General features: G+C 36.6%; 1 protein-coding gene across 3 annotated transcripts in view; it reads right to left on the bottom strand.

Moving 5' to 3' along the window:
- The window catches only part of FYB1 (FYN binding protein 1), a 163,198-nt gene that overhangs the window by 15,230 nt on the left and 134,706 nt on the right, over positions 1 to 13,262 (bottom strand). For 2 of the 3 annotated variants that reach the window (XM_045037898.1, XM_011286424.3), the window contains exons 10-15: positions 9,979 to 10,001; positions 8,896 to 8,962; positions 7,975 to 8,112; positions 6,476 to 6,501; positions 4,076 to 4,142; positions 1,180 to 1,270 (exon numbers count right to left, since the gene is read on the bottom strand). In XM_045037898.1, the coding sequence (XP_044893833.1) occupies positions 1,180 to 1,270; positions 4,076 to 4,142; positions 6,476 to 6,501; positions 7,975 to 8,112; positions 8,896 to 8,962; positions 9,979 to 10,001 (412 nt within the window). The remainder of the gene's footprint in view (positions 1 to 1,179; positions 1,271 to 4,075; positions 4,143 to 6,475; positions 6,502 to 7,974; positions 8,113 to 8,895; positions 8,963 to 9,978; positions 10,002 to 13,262) is intronic. The other variant, XM_045037901.1, reaches the window with a different exon arrangement.

Here is a 13,262-nt window from a genome sequence, read left to right as displayed (position 1 = left end):
ATTGGGTGAGCTGGAGCCCGGCCTCGGGTAAACCCTGCTTGTCTCTCTCTCTCTCTCTCCCTCTCAAAAAAAAAAAAAAAAAAAAAAAAAAGTCTTTGCCAAACAAGCAAAAAATAACGTAAAAGCATTACAGAAAAATTTTCGAGAGAAAAGCCACTCATAATCTCACGAAACTAATGTAATCATTATTTTTAAAATTAAAAAATTTTAAGTGTACAGTGTGTTGATTTGATACACTCATATATTGCAAAATGATTAGCAGTGTAGCTTTACCTAACACCTCTATCGTTTCACATGATTACCACTTTTTGTGGTGAGAACACCTAAGATTTACTCTCTTTACAACTTCCAAGTATATAAGACAGTATTGCTAACTATAATCACCAGGCTATACCTGAGACCCCTAAAGTTTGTTCATCTCATAACTGAAAGTATGTACCCCTTTGACCAATATCTCCTCCATCTGCCCACCCCAGCCTCTGGTAATTATCACTGTACCTTGTTTTTGTGCGTTTGGCCTTTGAAGAGTCCACATATAAGTGATATTATAGAGTATTGTCTTTCTCTGTCTGACTTATCTCACTTAGCATAAGGCCCTTAGGGTTGTCACAGTGGCAGGATTTCCTTCTTTTTCATAGTTAATATTCCATTACATATACCTCATATCTTTTATCCATTCTAGTTTTAGATTATCCTCTTACTAAAGTTCAAAGAACAACTAAATGTAAATGATTATTGCAGCATATATAGTGCATGTATGAGACTTCACTTAATTTGTTATAAAATAAATTAAAATCTAAAGTAAATTTTGTAGTAAATAAAGGAGTTAGGATGGATAACTCATATTGATAATTACACTTAAAAATTTTTTTTTAGTTTCTTTATTTTGAGAGAGAGAGAGAGAGAATGCTCACATGAATGGGGGAGCAGCAGAGAGAGAGGGAGAGAGACAATCCCAAGAAGGCTCCATGCTCTCAGCATGGAGCCTGACGCAGGGCTTGAACCCATGAACCGTGAGATCATGACCTGAGCCAAAACCAAGAGTCGGATGCCTGACTGACTGGGCCGCCCAGGTGACCCTATAATTACACTTTTAATAAGTGCATTGTGGTACTTAAAAGTCATTGTTTTTTTTTCATTAGCATTTTGTACTTTGTCTAATATTTAAATATGACATACTTTAAACTTTTTCCTGAAGTCTTTCTCTTCTTTTTCCTGCTTTTTTAGCTTCTTGGGGTCTTTTTCTTCTGTCTTAGCCTTGGCTCCTTGACTAAGATGGCAGAACACACATAAAACAACACTTAGTTTAGTTTGAAAAGAATAGCGTACAATAAAGACTTCATCCATCACTTAACAATTTTGTTCAATTTTGTTTTTAGTTGGTTCCTTTTCTTAGAAATCTAGTACATCCATTGTAGTAAATGATAATATTTCATACCCGGAAGAGATTCTTCACAAGAATATAGTTAAAGTGGAAGTAGTGATTACTTATGTTGAACCATTGAAATGACTGAGGTACAGTGTAAACATGCTTACACATCAGAGGTTCCATGTAATTCAGCCTATCGTCAAACTCCCTATATATTTTCAGCCCTTCCTAGGTAATTAAGTGGCCTGGCCACTGTCATAGAAGAGGCTTTTTGAAAAATAATGTTTTTTAAAAAATTGATTTTTATGTCTTGAAAAGTTTATCTATTTAAAAATAAAAAAGTTTACAATTCTAGTTGAATTTTCTTGAGCCGTTTTTCATATCTTCTTAAAATGGAGCCAGGCTGGCATCTCATAGACACCAAATGGACTCCAGCTGGTTGTCATTAGAAGGGTGAAGAAGCCTAAGATAGTGATTCTCCAGCCTGGACACATATGGGATCACCTGGAAGTTTTAAAAAAGTACCACTACTTATGTCTAATTCCTAGAAATTCTAATTAAATTAAATAAATTCTAATTAAGTAGAACTGAGTGAGGTCTAGATACTGACATACATACTTTATAGCTCCCCAGGTAATAGTAATTTGCAACCAAGGTTGAGGGACATTTGCTAGGGCTGAATGTCTGTTAGGGAAAGGTTGGGAATCTCTGAAGGAGGGAATTTTAAAATCAGAATTTTTGGGTATAATGAAAAATTCTAAACACTGATGTTAATTATTATCTAGCTTACCTAAAATAAATCTAGCAACTGATTTATTGAAAATGTTTGATTCTTTAACTTTTGAGTCTTGGGATTTAGTTCATCTACTGTGAAATGGATTAGCACATTATCCTTCCTTGGGTTCTGTATCCTTCCTCAGTTTCTCCTGTCTTATGGTCCTCTGGGCAGTAGTGGAATTGAGGTACCAAATCAGCACTTTGGAGCCATCAGGACATACATGAGTGTTCACAATGCCCCGTGAGCTCTCTTTGAAAATACCTTACTGAAATTTAGATTTAGCTAAAAATAGAATATTCTGTTAGAGAACATAAAATAGTCTTAAAGTCTGAAAATAAGCAGCAGTAAAGAGAACGGTACCTATCACACCAAGTTTAACCAGCTGGGGTTTATTCTACTTGAAGAAAAGGTCCAGTGCATAACCAGGTACCTAGAGAGCTGTTTAATGGAATGTGGTGGCATTTTTACAGGAATATAAAACAGAAAAATACATTTAAAAATGTCAGGGATAGAAGTGACTTCCCAATGGTGAGGAATTTTCAAACCGAACATATCACTGAAGAAGATTAGATTTTCCTTCCAGAAAAAAGGAGAACAATTCTCTTTTCATCTTGCATGTTTGTTTTGCCTGTGGAACTTGATCTTCACATAGAAATGATAACGTATTCTCCCTTCAGTTTCTTTGATCTTGAAACTTTCATTCAGTAAAATTAGCTTAATGGTGTTGGTAAAAAATAAATGCTAAATGAATACATGCTCATGCACTCTTGCAGCATAGCTTAGAAGACGCTATGTATTGTCACCCGTTTATGTCACTTTCAGCCTTTAACTAATCAAGGCCAAGATCTTTTTATTCATCCTTTTTTCCTGAGAAAGCTACAGACGTGTTCTTGCTTTCATACACAGTATGTATCAGCTCATCGCTTGTGTTTATTGGAATATAGAAAAATCTTACCATGTTATTTCCTATTTCAAAAGAAGTTTCTTTTTTTAATTTCTTTTAAATAATTTTTTTTAACGTTTATTCATTTTTGAGAGACAGAGACAGAGTGCAAGTGGGGGAGGGGCAGAGAGAGAGGGAGACACAGAATCCAAAGCAGGCTCCAGGCTCTGAGCTGTCCTCACAGAGCCTGATGCAGGGCTCAAACTCACGGACCACAAGATCGTGACCTGAGCTGAAGTCGGACGCTTTACCGACTGAGCCACCAAGGTGCCCCTCAAAAGAAGTTTCAAAAGAGACTCCTTTTGTACTAACTGATCTTAACAGATTTTCATACAGTTTTAGCCTAAAATGAAATTGAAACCTTAGGTGAGCTGAAGAATGTCACTATTCACCTTGAACAGTTTTTTTTTTCTAATTTGAATGGAACCTTTGAGAATCTGATGCTTTTGTGAAAAAGAGACATAACAAAGTCCTTTTAAAACACAAATCATTTTTTTTCATAAAAGGAAAAAAATCTTGTGGAGGACAGAAGAGATTTGAAGAAGTTAGGTGAGGGTTGAGACATAAACTAAGAAGTGCATTCAAGACAAAAAGCATTTAGGAAAAGGGTAAAAATAAAGGGAGGAGATGAATTGGTGAGATCAGTCATGATCAGGCTCTCAAATATTTCCCCAGTGAATGAATATTTGAATGAATAAATGAGTGCAGACATCAGTGAGTCACAGGGCAGGGGATAATCAGGGGACCAGCAGCCGAACTACTGGGAGAGGGGGAGGGGAAGAGGGAAAAGCAAGGGAGGAGAAAGGAGAAGGGGGATCAGGGCTCTCCACCCACAAATGGAGCAGAACCCTTAGAGCTTGGATCAGAGAGAGGACAGAGCAAACAGGAGCGAACACAGGAGATCCATAACCCACTGGGGTTTTATTCTAGTTGAATTTTCTGGAGCAATCTGATTTCTGTCTCAAAATGAGAACATTTTAATTACCTCAGCTCTGCTGGTGGAGCAGGGAAATCAGACGCATCCACATCATCATAAACTTCATCTCCCATGTCTAACAAAAGACAAAATACCAAATGTTGAAACACTTTAGGTTTGAAGTTTTAAAATTATTATTATTATTTTTTAATTAAGTAGGTGCTACGTCCAACATGACCCCGAGGTCAAGCGTCACATGCTCTACTGACTGATCCAGCCAGGGACCCCAGTTTGAATTCTGATATGAACATTCAGTCATGTTTTTAATTTAAAGATTTTTCTTTCAAAGACAACAAAAGAAGTTTCCCTGGGGTCTCTGTACATTTCTCCTGGAGGCAGTGTCTATTCCTTCAAAGGGAGAGGTTTTTCTCTCCCTGGTTACTTCTGTTAAATTTCCCTCAAGAAAGCCAGTGACCATGGTTGTAACTAGCATCACCAGGATAAGTCCCCCCAAAACAGTGACTGAGATTATTTGAAGATCCACACTTGTGATGAATGGAAGATAAGTAGATTGCTGACAAACAAATCAATATTACAGCCCATTGGCAGTAGGCAATAGAGATTGAAATCAAGATTCCTAGGGGATTTAGGATGCTAAGATAATATATATTATTTTATTTATATGTGTGTCTTTGTCTATGCCTGTCCATCTGTCCATCTGTCTGTCTATCTATTTATCTATCTATCCATGTATCATTCTTTTTTATTCACTGATCTGCTTGCTCCTTATTAACTTTTAATTTATAGCAATATTAGGTGTGGTATCACCTTAAAATAGAAAGAATATTTCTGTTAATAAGACAGATCTGGTACCAGCAGGTATTGAGAACCAGTATTGGTGGAAAAGTGGCAATGACCTTAACTAGTACAATGGCTTTTCCAATCCATAGATACTTTTCTTCCTTCTAGAGCTCTAATAAAGTCAGGAGGATTGCTTCCTCTTTGTACCTATTGAGTTGCTCCACAGCAAATTGAGATGAAGAGATGAGTTGAAGAGAGTAAAATGTTTTAAGGAATGATTATCATAGAAAGTTTAAATGCTCTCTGCTAGTGGCAAGGATTTAAATTCCTTTAAGAATTCCTCCTCTATCTGTAATGTAGAGAGTATATACATATATGGTATATACATACGCTACACACACATGTGTCTGTGTGTGTATTCCTGGCCCCCCCCCTCAGGTAATTAATTTCACAGCTATGTGAAGAATCCATAATTAATATATAAAAATACGACATATCATTGGTTTCCAGAATGGGAAACATTACTGTTCCATGCACACGCACTTAAAACACACTTGAGAACAAAAGAAAATGAAAAAACAAAAAACATAGTTTTTACTTAACTGATCACATTTGTTTCATTTTATACCTATCCTTTGTGGAGCTAAGATTCTTGAATGCTTTTTTTTTTTTTTTTAATTTTAACGTTTATTTTTATTTATTTTTGAGACAGAGAGAGACAGAGCATGAACAGGGGAGGAGCAGAGAGAGAGGGAGACACAGAATCTGAAACAGGCTCCAGGCTCTGAGCTGTCAGCACAGAGCCCGACGCGGGGCTCGAATTCACGGACCGTGAGATCATGACCTGAGCCGAAGTCGGACACTTAACCGACCAAGTCACCCAGGCGCCCCACTTGAATGCTTTTTGAAAATTATACATTAAGATATAAGCTCATTATCAGCTATTGATAAACTTTTATTAGTGCCTTACATACTTTCATATTGACAACTGAACATGAGGTCAGATAACCAGTTTGGAAAAAGAGATTATCTGTGTGTTTAGTTTTCTTTTTCAATTTATGTATAAATTCAAATAAACTTTTTGAAAGCCCCTGAATATTCTTATGAGACATTTTACTTTGTTCAAAGTGAATTTAAGAAAAATCTTTTAAAGTTCTGTCTCAGATCTTTAAATTAAAAAAATAAGCTGACGGAAACTGTACAAAGAAGAAACTGTTTTATGTTTAGCAGTGGAAGAATTTCCAAATACAATATAAATGATACATTAAAAAAAAACAAAGAAATTTAGATTTAGAAGGGCCTTGGTGGCATATAGTCTGGTATATTTTTAGAAATCGTTGCTCAGAGGCCCAATATATCAAGCTCTACTGAATTGGGGTGGATAAGAGATGGGAAATATCGATGTCCATCCCTGCCCACTTGTTTATTTCTCCTTCGTGACCCCTATGACTGGGTGAACTGTTTAAAGACCATCAAGATGAAAAATTCTCCTCTTCCCACTCTTTCACTGTTGAAGAACTGTGGAGCAGTTACTTGACAGCTTTACACAAGTTATTTTTTCCAGAGTCAGAACTTTAATCCAGACACCATGACTATATCCAGTGCCTTCCCACCACCCTATCTGCAAAAAAAGAGATATAAAATATATACTTAATTTTTGTTACTTACCCAATTGTTTAGGAGGAGCAGGAAAACTGGAAGGAAATGAGAACACAATTATAATCAGACCAATCTAAACACAGAAATTGAGTCCTTTACCTAGGGATAGGCCTGAACAAGTAATAGCCCGGAGGCTTATAAAGGCCAATTAATCCATTGACTATCATTCCTTTCTCATCCTCCATTTTTCCACGGAGTTTCAGTTTCTTTCCATCAATTTGGAATTTCATGAGACTTTTTTTTTAAAACTCCAATGGTGGCCAAAAAGTCAACAGTCAAGACATTCAGTGGTTTATTTTGCCCATGGCCATTGGACCAGTATTTTCAGATTTGTCCTACGAGGTTTGGGCATATTATCACATCAGAGTAAAATAAATGGACTCAGTGTTTTGGAGTCATTGTGGCATAGCTCAGGCCAAAAGCTTTTATTTGACTAAAGGAGTAGAAATAGAGAGCTGAAATCAACAAAGGTCATAGGACTTTTTGCATGACCACGTTTTCCCAATATATGTACCCAAACAGGAGAATGGTGAATAAGAGAGGAATATCCACTGAAACTAGAGAGGGGGAGCTTATTAATAGAAGTGATCTGAAATTAGGACTGGGTGGCATTTAGTTGCAACAGAAAAAGACCTTTGCTTCTATTACTTTTTGAACTTTAAACACACACATAAACACACATTATTGGAAGAATGGTGCACAGTTACACTGAAGTGTGAGAGGACATTAGTTCAGATGATTTAAAATAAAAATTAGGAATGTGCAGGTGGAGCAGGGAAAATAATCTCTGCTTTTATTTCCAAGTAATGTCTGCATTTGAATAATTCTGCATCAAGAGAGGATTTATTTAAAAAAAAGAGGATTTGTTATGTTTACTTATAATTTTGAGTGTCCTGTTCACTAACTGTTGTTTTAGTTTTCACAAAAGAGTTTATAATGAGGAATTCTATGTGGAATTAACATTTTAGAAAGACTGTAATGAAATATGGAGACTCTAAATTTAACTACAAACACTTTAAATACTGTATTTAGAGAAAAGAAATTCCAAATTGCATCCTTATTTCCAGAAAACTAATTTTTAAAAGAGAATGTATATTTTGAAGAGTAGTCACTATATTATATAACGTGGCATTGGAATCGTGAGCTTTTAGATAAGACGCTGCAGTTAAAAAAAAGTCCTACTCAATGGAGTGTATGTGTATGAGTGTGTGTGTGTGTGTGTGTGTGTGTGTGTGTTTTCATTTGTGTGTATTATCTGTGCATGTTTGTAGGGAAAGCAAAATATATCTTTGAACCATATGACAATTTTTGAAGACTTTGTGCTCTTCTGTAAATGTCTGAGTGTAAGGGTGACACAGTAAATAAGGCTCAGATGACTAATGGAAAATAACATTGAAATGACTTAAGCCTGTCAGAATTTGGTTATTGGTTATAAAATATTAGTAGCATTTGATTAAATTAATATTAGTGTAGTTATTGTGCACTGGATTTGGTTGGTTGACTCTTACGATGAACCTTCATTATTGTCTGACTCAGAGACTTTAGGTTTCTCTCGTATACTTTTCTTTTTGTCATCTTTTCCCTTTAACATCTTCAAAATCCCCCAGGACCACGAATTACTCTTCTCTTCAACCTGTAGTGTGGAGCTTAGGAGCATGCAGGCATTGATCAGAATGGAATAATCAGCGGAACACGAAGACATTGCGTGGACATTCAGATTTTTATAACTATACTGCATTGATCATTCAGGCAGTAAGTTACTCATTGTAATCAACAAGATGATGCTTTCAGGTTTATAGGCCTCAGTCTTTGAATACTGCTGCTGCTAGGTTAAGTAGTAGGTAAGTTACTTTTTTTCTATTTAGTGAAATTTCTTTTGGTTTTAAAATAGAAAGCTAAGTCAAAATTAAGTTTTAGACATCAATTTTGCTTTATGTTATGTTTAAAATTAAGTAATTAACAGATCTTAAAATTTAAAATATGCCATTATAAAAGTTTAAGCAAGTACAGAATTAAGTCTTATGCTGGTTTTGCCACAGATAGCAGATGGTCTCAGTGTATTTGGATTGCCTGTAACTCTGATCATTATATGGAGGATAGCCATGCATCAGATAAGCTCTCCAGAGATTACTGATTGATAAATAAATGATTGGGAAAAGTTTGAAAAAGAATCTACAGCATTGGTAATTCTTTATTCCTTTTTCATTTCTCTTTTTTTGTTGGGGTTCTTTCAAACAATATACCACTTCATCTGAAGTGTTGTGCAATTATACTTTCTGACTTAGGACTGCTATTAATTAGACATTCAAATAATTTTTGGTGTTATAATAAGGAACACTATATTTTGCTTTTTATTCTAACCAGAAATCAACATTAAATTTCAGTGTATCCAAAAATTTACAAGGAAGCAATTCACTGATTATTCTTACCCATCATCAGTATCTTCCTCTTCGATCCCATCGTAAATATCATCATCTGGGGGAGGTGGGAACATCCCTTCATGTGGATTGGCCAAGGGGAGAGAATCTTCTGTTAATTTTATAATTTTGTCAGGTAATAGTCACTCAAATTTGATAGTAAATCCGCCTTATTTAACTGCAGAAAAAGTTTCTTAATAACCACGTAACTAAAAAATAACTTTATGTTCCTATTCTCACATAGATAGTAGGTAAATGAATTTTTTTGTTGAATATTTTTAAAGGAATTCTTAGAGATGAAATTTAGTAAATGTAGAAAGAGTGCCGAGCTTTGGAGATAAAAGGGATGGGGAAGAATAAATATGAGAAAAAAAATAAAATTGAATAGAGTGTAGAGTTAAATACTGTGGAAAAGAGGACAGAGGAGGCGGTAAGAAAATTTTAATTAATAGTGAGGAGACATTCAGGAAAATATACTGATCAAGATATAAGTGAGGGAAAACAAATAGAATGAAAGGTGAATTTGGGAATATTGGTAGTAGCTCTGCTTCATTTAATCAAAGTGATATTTTAAGGGTTAAACCCTTTGTTGTAAACCCTTAGGAAACTTGCTGTTTGACAAATATTTATTTAACAAGTGTTTATTGAATACCTCCTCAATGCAGAAATATGTACAAAGAACTTGAAATCTGACTTTTAGGATGAGTATTTTAGCACTGTGAATTAGTGCTAAAGGTATTAGTAAAATATCTTTATTTTGGTGATGAGCAAATGAGGAGTCTTTATACATTATCATCCAAATAAGGATACTTCTGAAAGTGAAGGGAGGCACTATTAATAACTGTGCTAAGACAACTGGCATAAATTAAGATTGCCCTGGGCACGCTGGAAATGGAGTCACCCCATGACCCATAACAAACTTGGAAGAGAGAAGTGACTTCGTTAGGGTCACTCAGTGACCAGGACTGGAATCCAGGTCATTGGCTTCCAGTCCAGTGGTCTCTCTACCACTTAAAGATCTTCTTCATTATTTGCAGACAAAAGCATCTTGTAGTGATGACTCGAAGAAACTGCTGATAAAAGTTTGTGGCTTACCTCCACTTCCACTCTGACTGTGGCTAGGAAAAAAAAAATAAATTAAATTAGCATATGAATTATGTAGCTATTGGGAAGAGAAGTACATGTATTGAACAGTTATACGAGAGAAATAACATTGCAGTTAAAAGTTACCAGAATGTTTTATGTGAAGAGGAAGAGACATTGTTCCTCATCACAATAGATGAGTAGTAACAAGGCAAAAACAAAACAAAACAAACCTAATAAGGATCAGATGAGTAGTACTACATAAAGTTTTCAAAACAATGTTAATGTTTGCTTCTAACATTTCCCATGAGGTAGTTTTTAGCTTATACATTATTACACCATTCCATACATGGATAGATTTATGAAAAACAACCAACCAACCAACAGTATTATTCCAGGAATCATACAAACCCATTAGTTTTTTAATGCTTTTTATATTTTACTTATTTTGAAAAAGAGAGAAACAGCATGGAGGAGGGACAGAGAGAGGGAGAGAGAATCCCAAGCAGGCTTCATGCTATCAGTGCAGAGCCGGATGTGGGGTTCAAACTCCCCTCACAAACTGTGAGATCATGACCTGAGCCGAAATCAAGAATCAGATACTTAACTGACTGAGCCACTCAGGCACCAGGAACCATTATTGCATTCAATTCAATTTTCTTTTAATATGTTATCGCCAGAGCATTTAACTCTTAGCCCAGTAGCATTATATTCTTTTTTAAAGGGAGAATTTTTTTAAAAATGGAAATCTTACTCATGAAATATTATTCTTATTATTACATATAATGTGGCCCCTGATTTTCTAAATTCAGATTGCCTGTACTTTTTATTTCTAGAACATTCTATATTTTCCCCATTAAAATTTTTTTGATGTTTATTTATTTTTGAGTGAGGGAGAGAAACAGAATGGGGGGGGGGAGGAGCAGAGAGAGAGGGAGACACAGAATCCGAAGCAGGCTCCAAGCTCTGAGCTGTCAGCACAGAGCCCAACGTGGGGCTCAAACTCACAAACTGTGAGATCATGACCTGAGCCAGAGTTGGACAATAAACCGAGGGAATAACCCAGGCACGTCTATATTTTGCCTATTTTATAATCATCTATTTTCTTGCCTCAGTCTCCCACTAAAATGTGAGCTGCGCTACAGCAAAGGAAGAGTAGATTGTGAGAACTGGAAAAATCTCAGAAGCCTGGTTTAATCCCCTTGTTTTGCAGAAAGGAAATGAGAAATGGAATGACTTGACCAAACTCACTTCTAATGAACTGAAGAGCTGAGATAGGAACCTTGGTGCCCTGCCTTCCTGTATAGTGTTGTTTTGTCTATACCTCACTGCACTCCCTGTAAGCACCATTTTCAACCTTTGGATAATCTGCCTCCAACAGGTATCAGTCTGATATTACAACCATACATTATTAATTATACACTCATGGGGCGCCTGGGTGGCGCAGTCAGTTAAGCGTCCGACTTCAGCCAGGTCACGATCTCGCAGTCCATGAGTTCGAGCCCCGCGTCAGGCTCTGGGCTGATGGCTCAGAGCCTGGAGCCTGTTTCCAATTCTGTGTCTCCCTCTCTCTCTGCCCCTCCCCCGTTCATGCTCTGTCTCTCTCTGTCCCAAAAATAAATAAACGTTGAAAAAAAAATTTAATTATACACTCATATCTGATTCTTCAATCTTAAGGTCAGAGTAAAGGAAATTGGCCTGACACAGATCTATGGGTTAATTTAGAAATAAAACCTATCCTTACTAATGGAACTCTGTAGCAAAGCACACTATAAATGTCCTAATATATAAATAAGGAGTTGATTTTTAATGAAGTTTAAGTATATTCTCCACTTGCTTACATACTGTTTTCGCATTCATTTTGTCTGACATTTCCCTTTGAGCATGAAGCAAGCAGTCAGGATTATGCGAAAACTTGCAGTTTTGGTTGGCTGCCACTCCTGGCAAATAGAATTCATCCTGGACAATGAATACCAATCTCATACCAATCCCCAAAGAACAGGGTTTTAATAATCAGGAGCAAAGCTGCCACACATCATTTTCTTTTTAGAGCAATTCTTCAATTTCCTAGACTTGTCTGTTTGGAATTCAAAGCACTCACCAGCTGAAGTGGAGGTAAGGAGAGGAGAGGGTGAGAAAAAAGGGAAGAAAACAAGGGAAGGAGAAATGTAAGGAAAAAGGTTGGGGAGCAGGCAGAGAAGCAAGTTTGTCACGTGATGGGGAAGTATGTGTGTGTGTGTGTGTGTGTGTGTGTGTGTGTGTGTAATTTCCTTTTCTTCAAGGCCTCGTTAGTTATTACAGAAATTGCTTTAGTTGAGAAAAAAAGGAGAAAGACAGCGGTTGGGACCTGTGTTTCTAAGCCTCTTGTCTGCTCACAGAGTCTAAAGTTCGAAGTCAGTTCCCCCTTCTCTGGAGGAATAGGGGAGAGCAGGGTGCGGGGACAAAGGGAGCTTCTGGAGAAGGGGAAAGGGGAAGGTGCTTTACTCCAACTCTAGCCGGGGCAGCTCCTGGCTGTCCTCAGCATCTTTCCTTGTTCTACTGAGGACAAAGCCTGTTCTGTTGTGAGATCTCACAGGCAACAGCTGTAGCTTCAAAAAAAGAAAAAAAAAACACTTGTGTTTTCATTTTCTCTTCTTTCGCTTTCTTATTAAATATGCATACGGGGGGGCGCCTGGGTGGGTCAGTCAGTTAAACATCCGACTTCAGCTCAGGTCGTGATCTCACGGTCCGTGAGTTCGAGCCCCGCATCAGGCTCTGTGCTGAGAGCTCAGAGCTTGGAGCCTGTTTCAGATTCTGTGTCTCCCTCTCTCTGCCCCTTCCCCGCTCATGCCCTATCTCTCTCTGTCTTTCAAAAATGAATAAACGTTAAAAAATTAAAAAAATATGCATACCGGCTGCAAGATGCTAGTATATACTCTGGGGCTATATTTGTTTAAGATATTGAACATTAAAACCATGCACCTCCTCCAGCTCCATTTCATTAAATGGAAGATTCTTTTTCTGCTGCATGCTTACTAATCAGAGCATGTTTAAGAGTTGCTGTCTGTATGGACTCGATACAATGGAAAAAGTAATAGTATTAATTAGGGGAAATAGTTGCCACTTACGGTTAAATAATATTTCATTTTAAGAACATCACCCCTTTTCACGGATTTATTATTTTTTCTTGAGTTTGTATATCATAAATATGTATTTATTAATATTACTGGGGTTCTTTACTCTCAAAATAAGAGAATTTTTTTTAAATAAATAAAGCTAAAGTATATACATTGATAACAGACACGGAATGACATATG

Source organism: Felis catus, chromosome A1 (genome assembly GCF_018350175.1).
Source record: "Felis catus isolate Fca126 chromosome A1, F.catus_Fca126_mat1.0, whole genome shotgun sequence".
Classification (NCBI taxonomy): Eukaryota; Metazoa; Chordata; class Mammalia; order Carnivora; family Felidae; genus Felis; species Felis catus.
The sequence above is the reverse complement of the archived record's forward strand: the minus strand, read 5'-3'. Positions and strand labels throughout refer to the sequence as shown.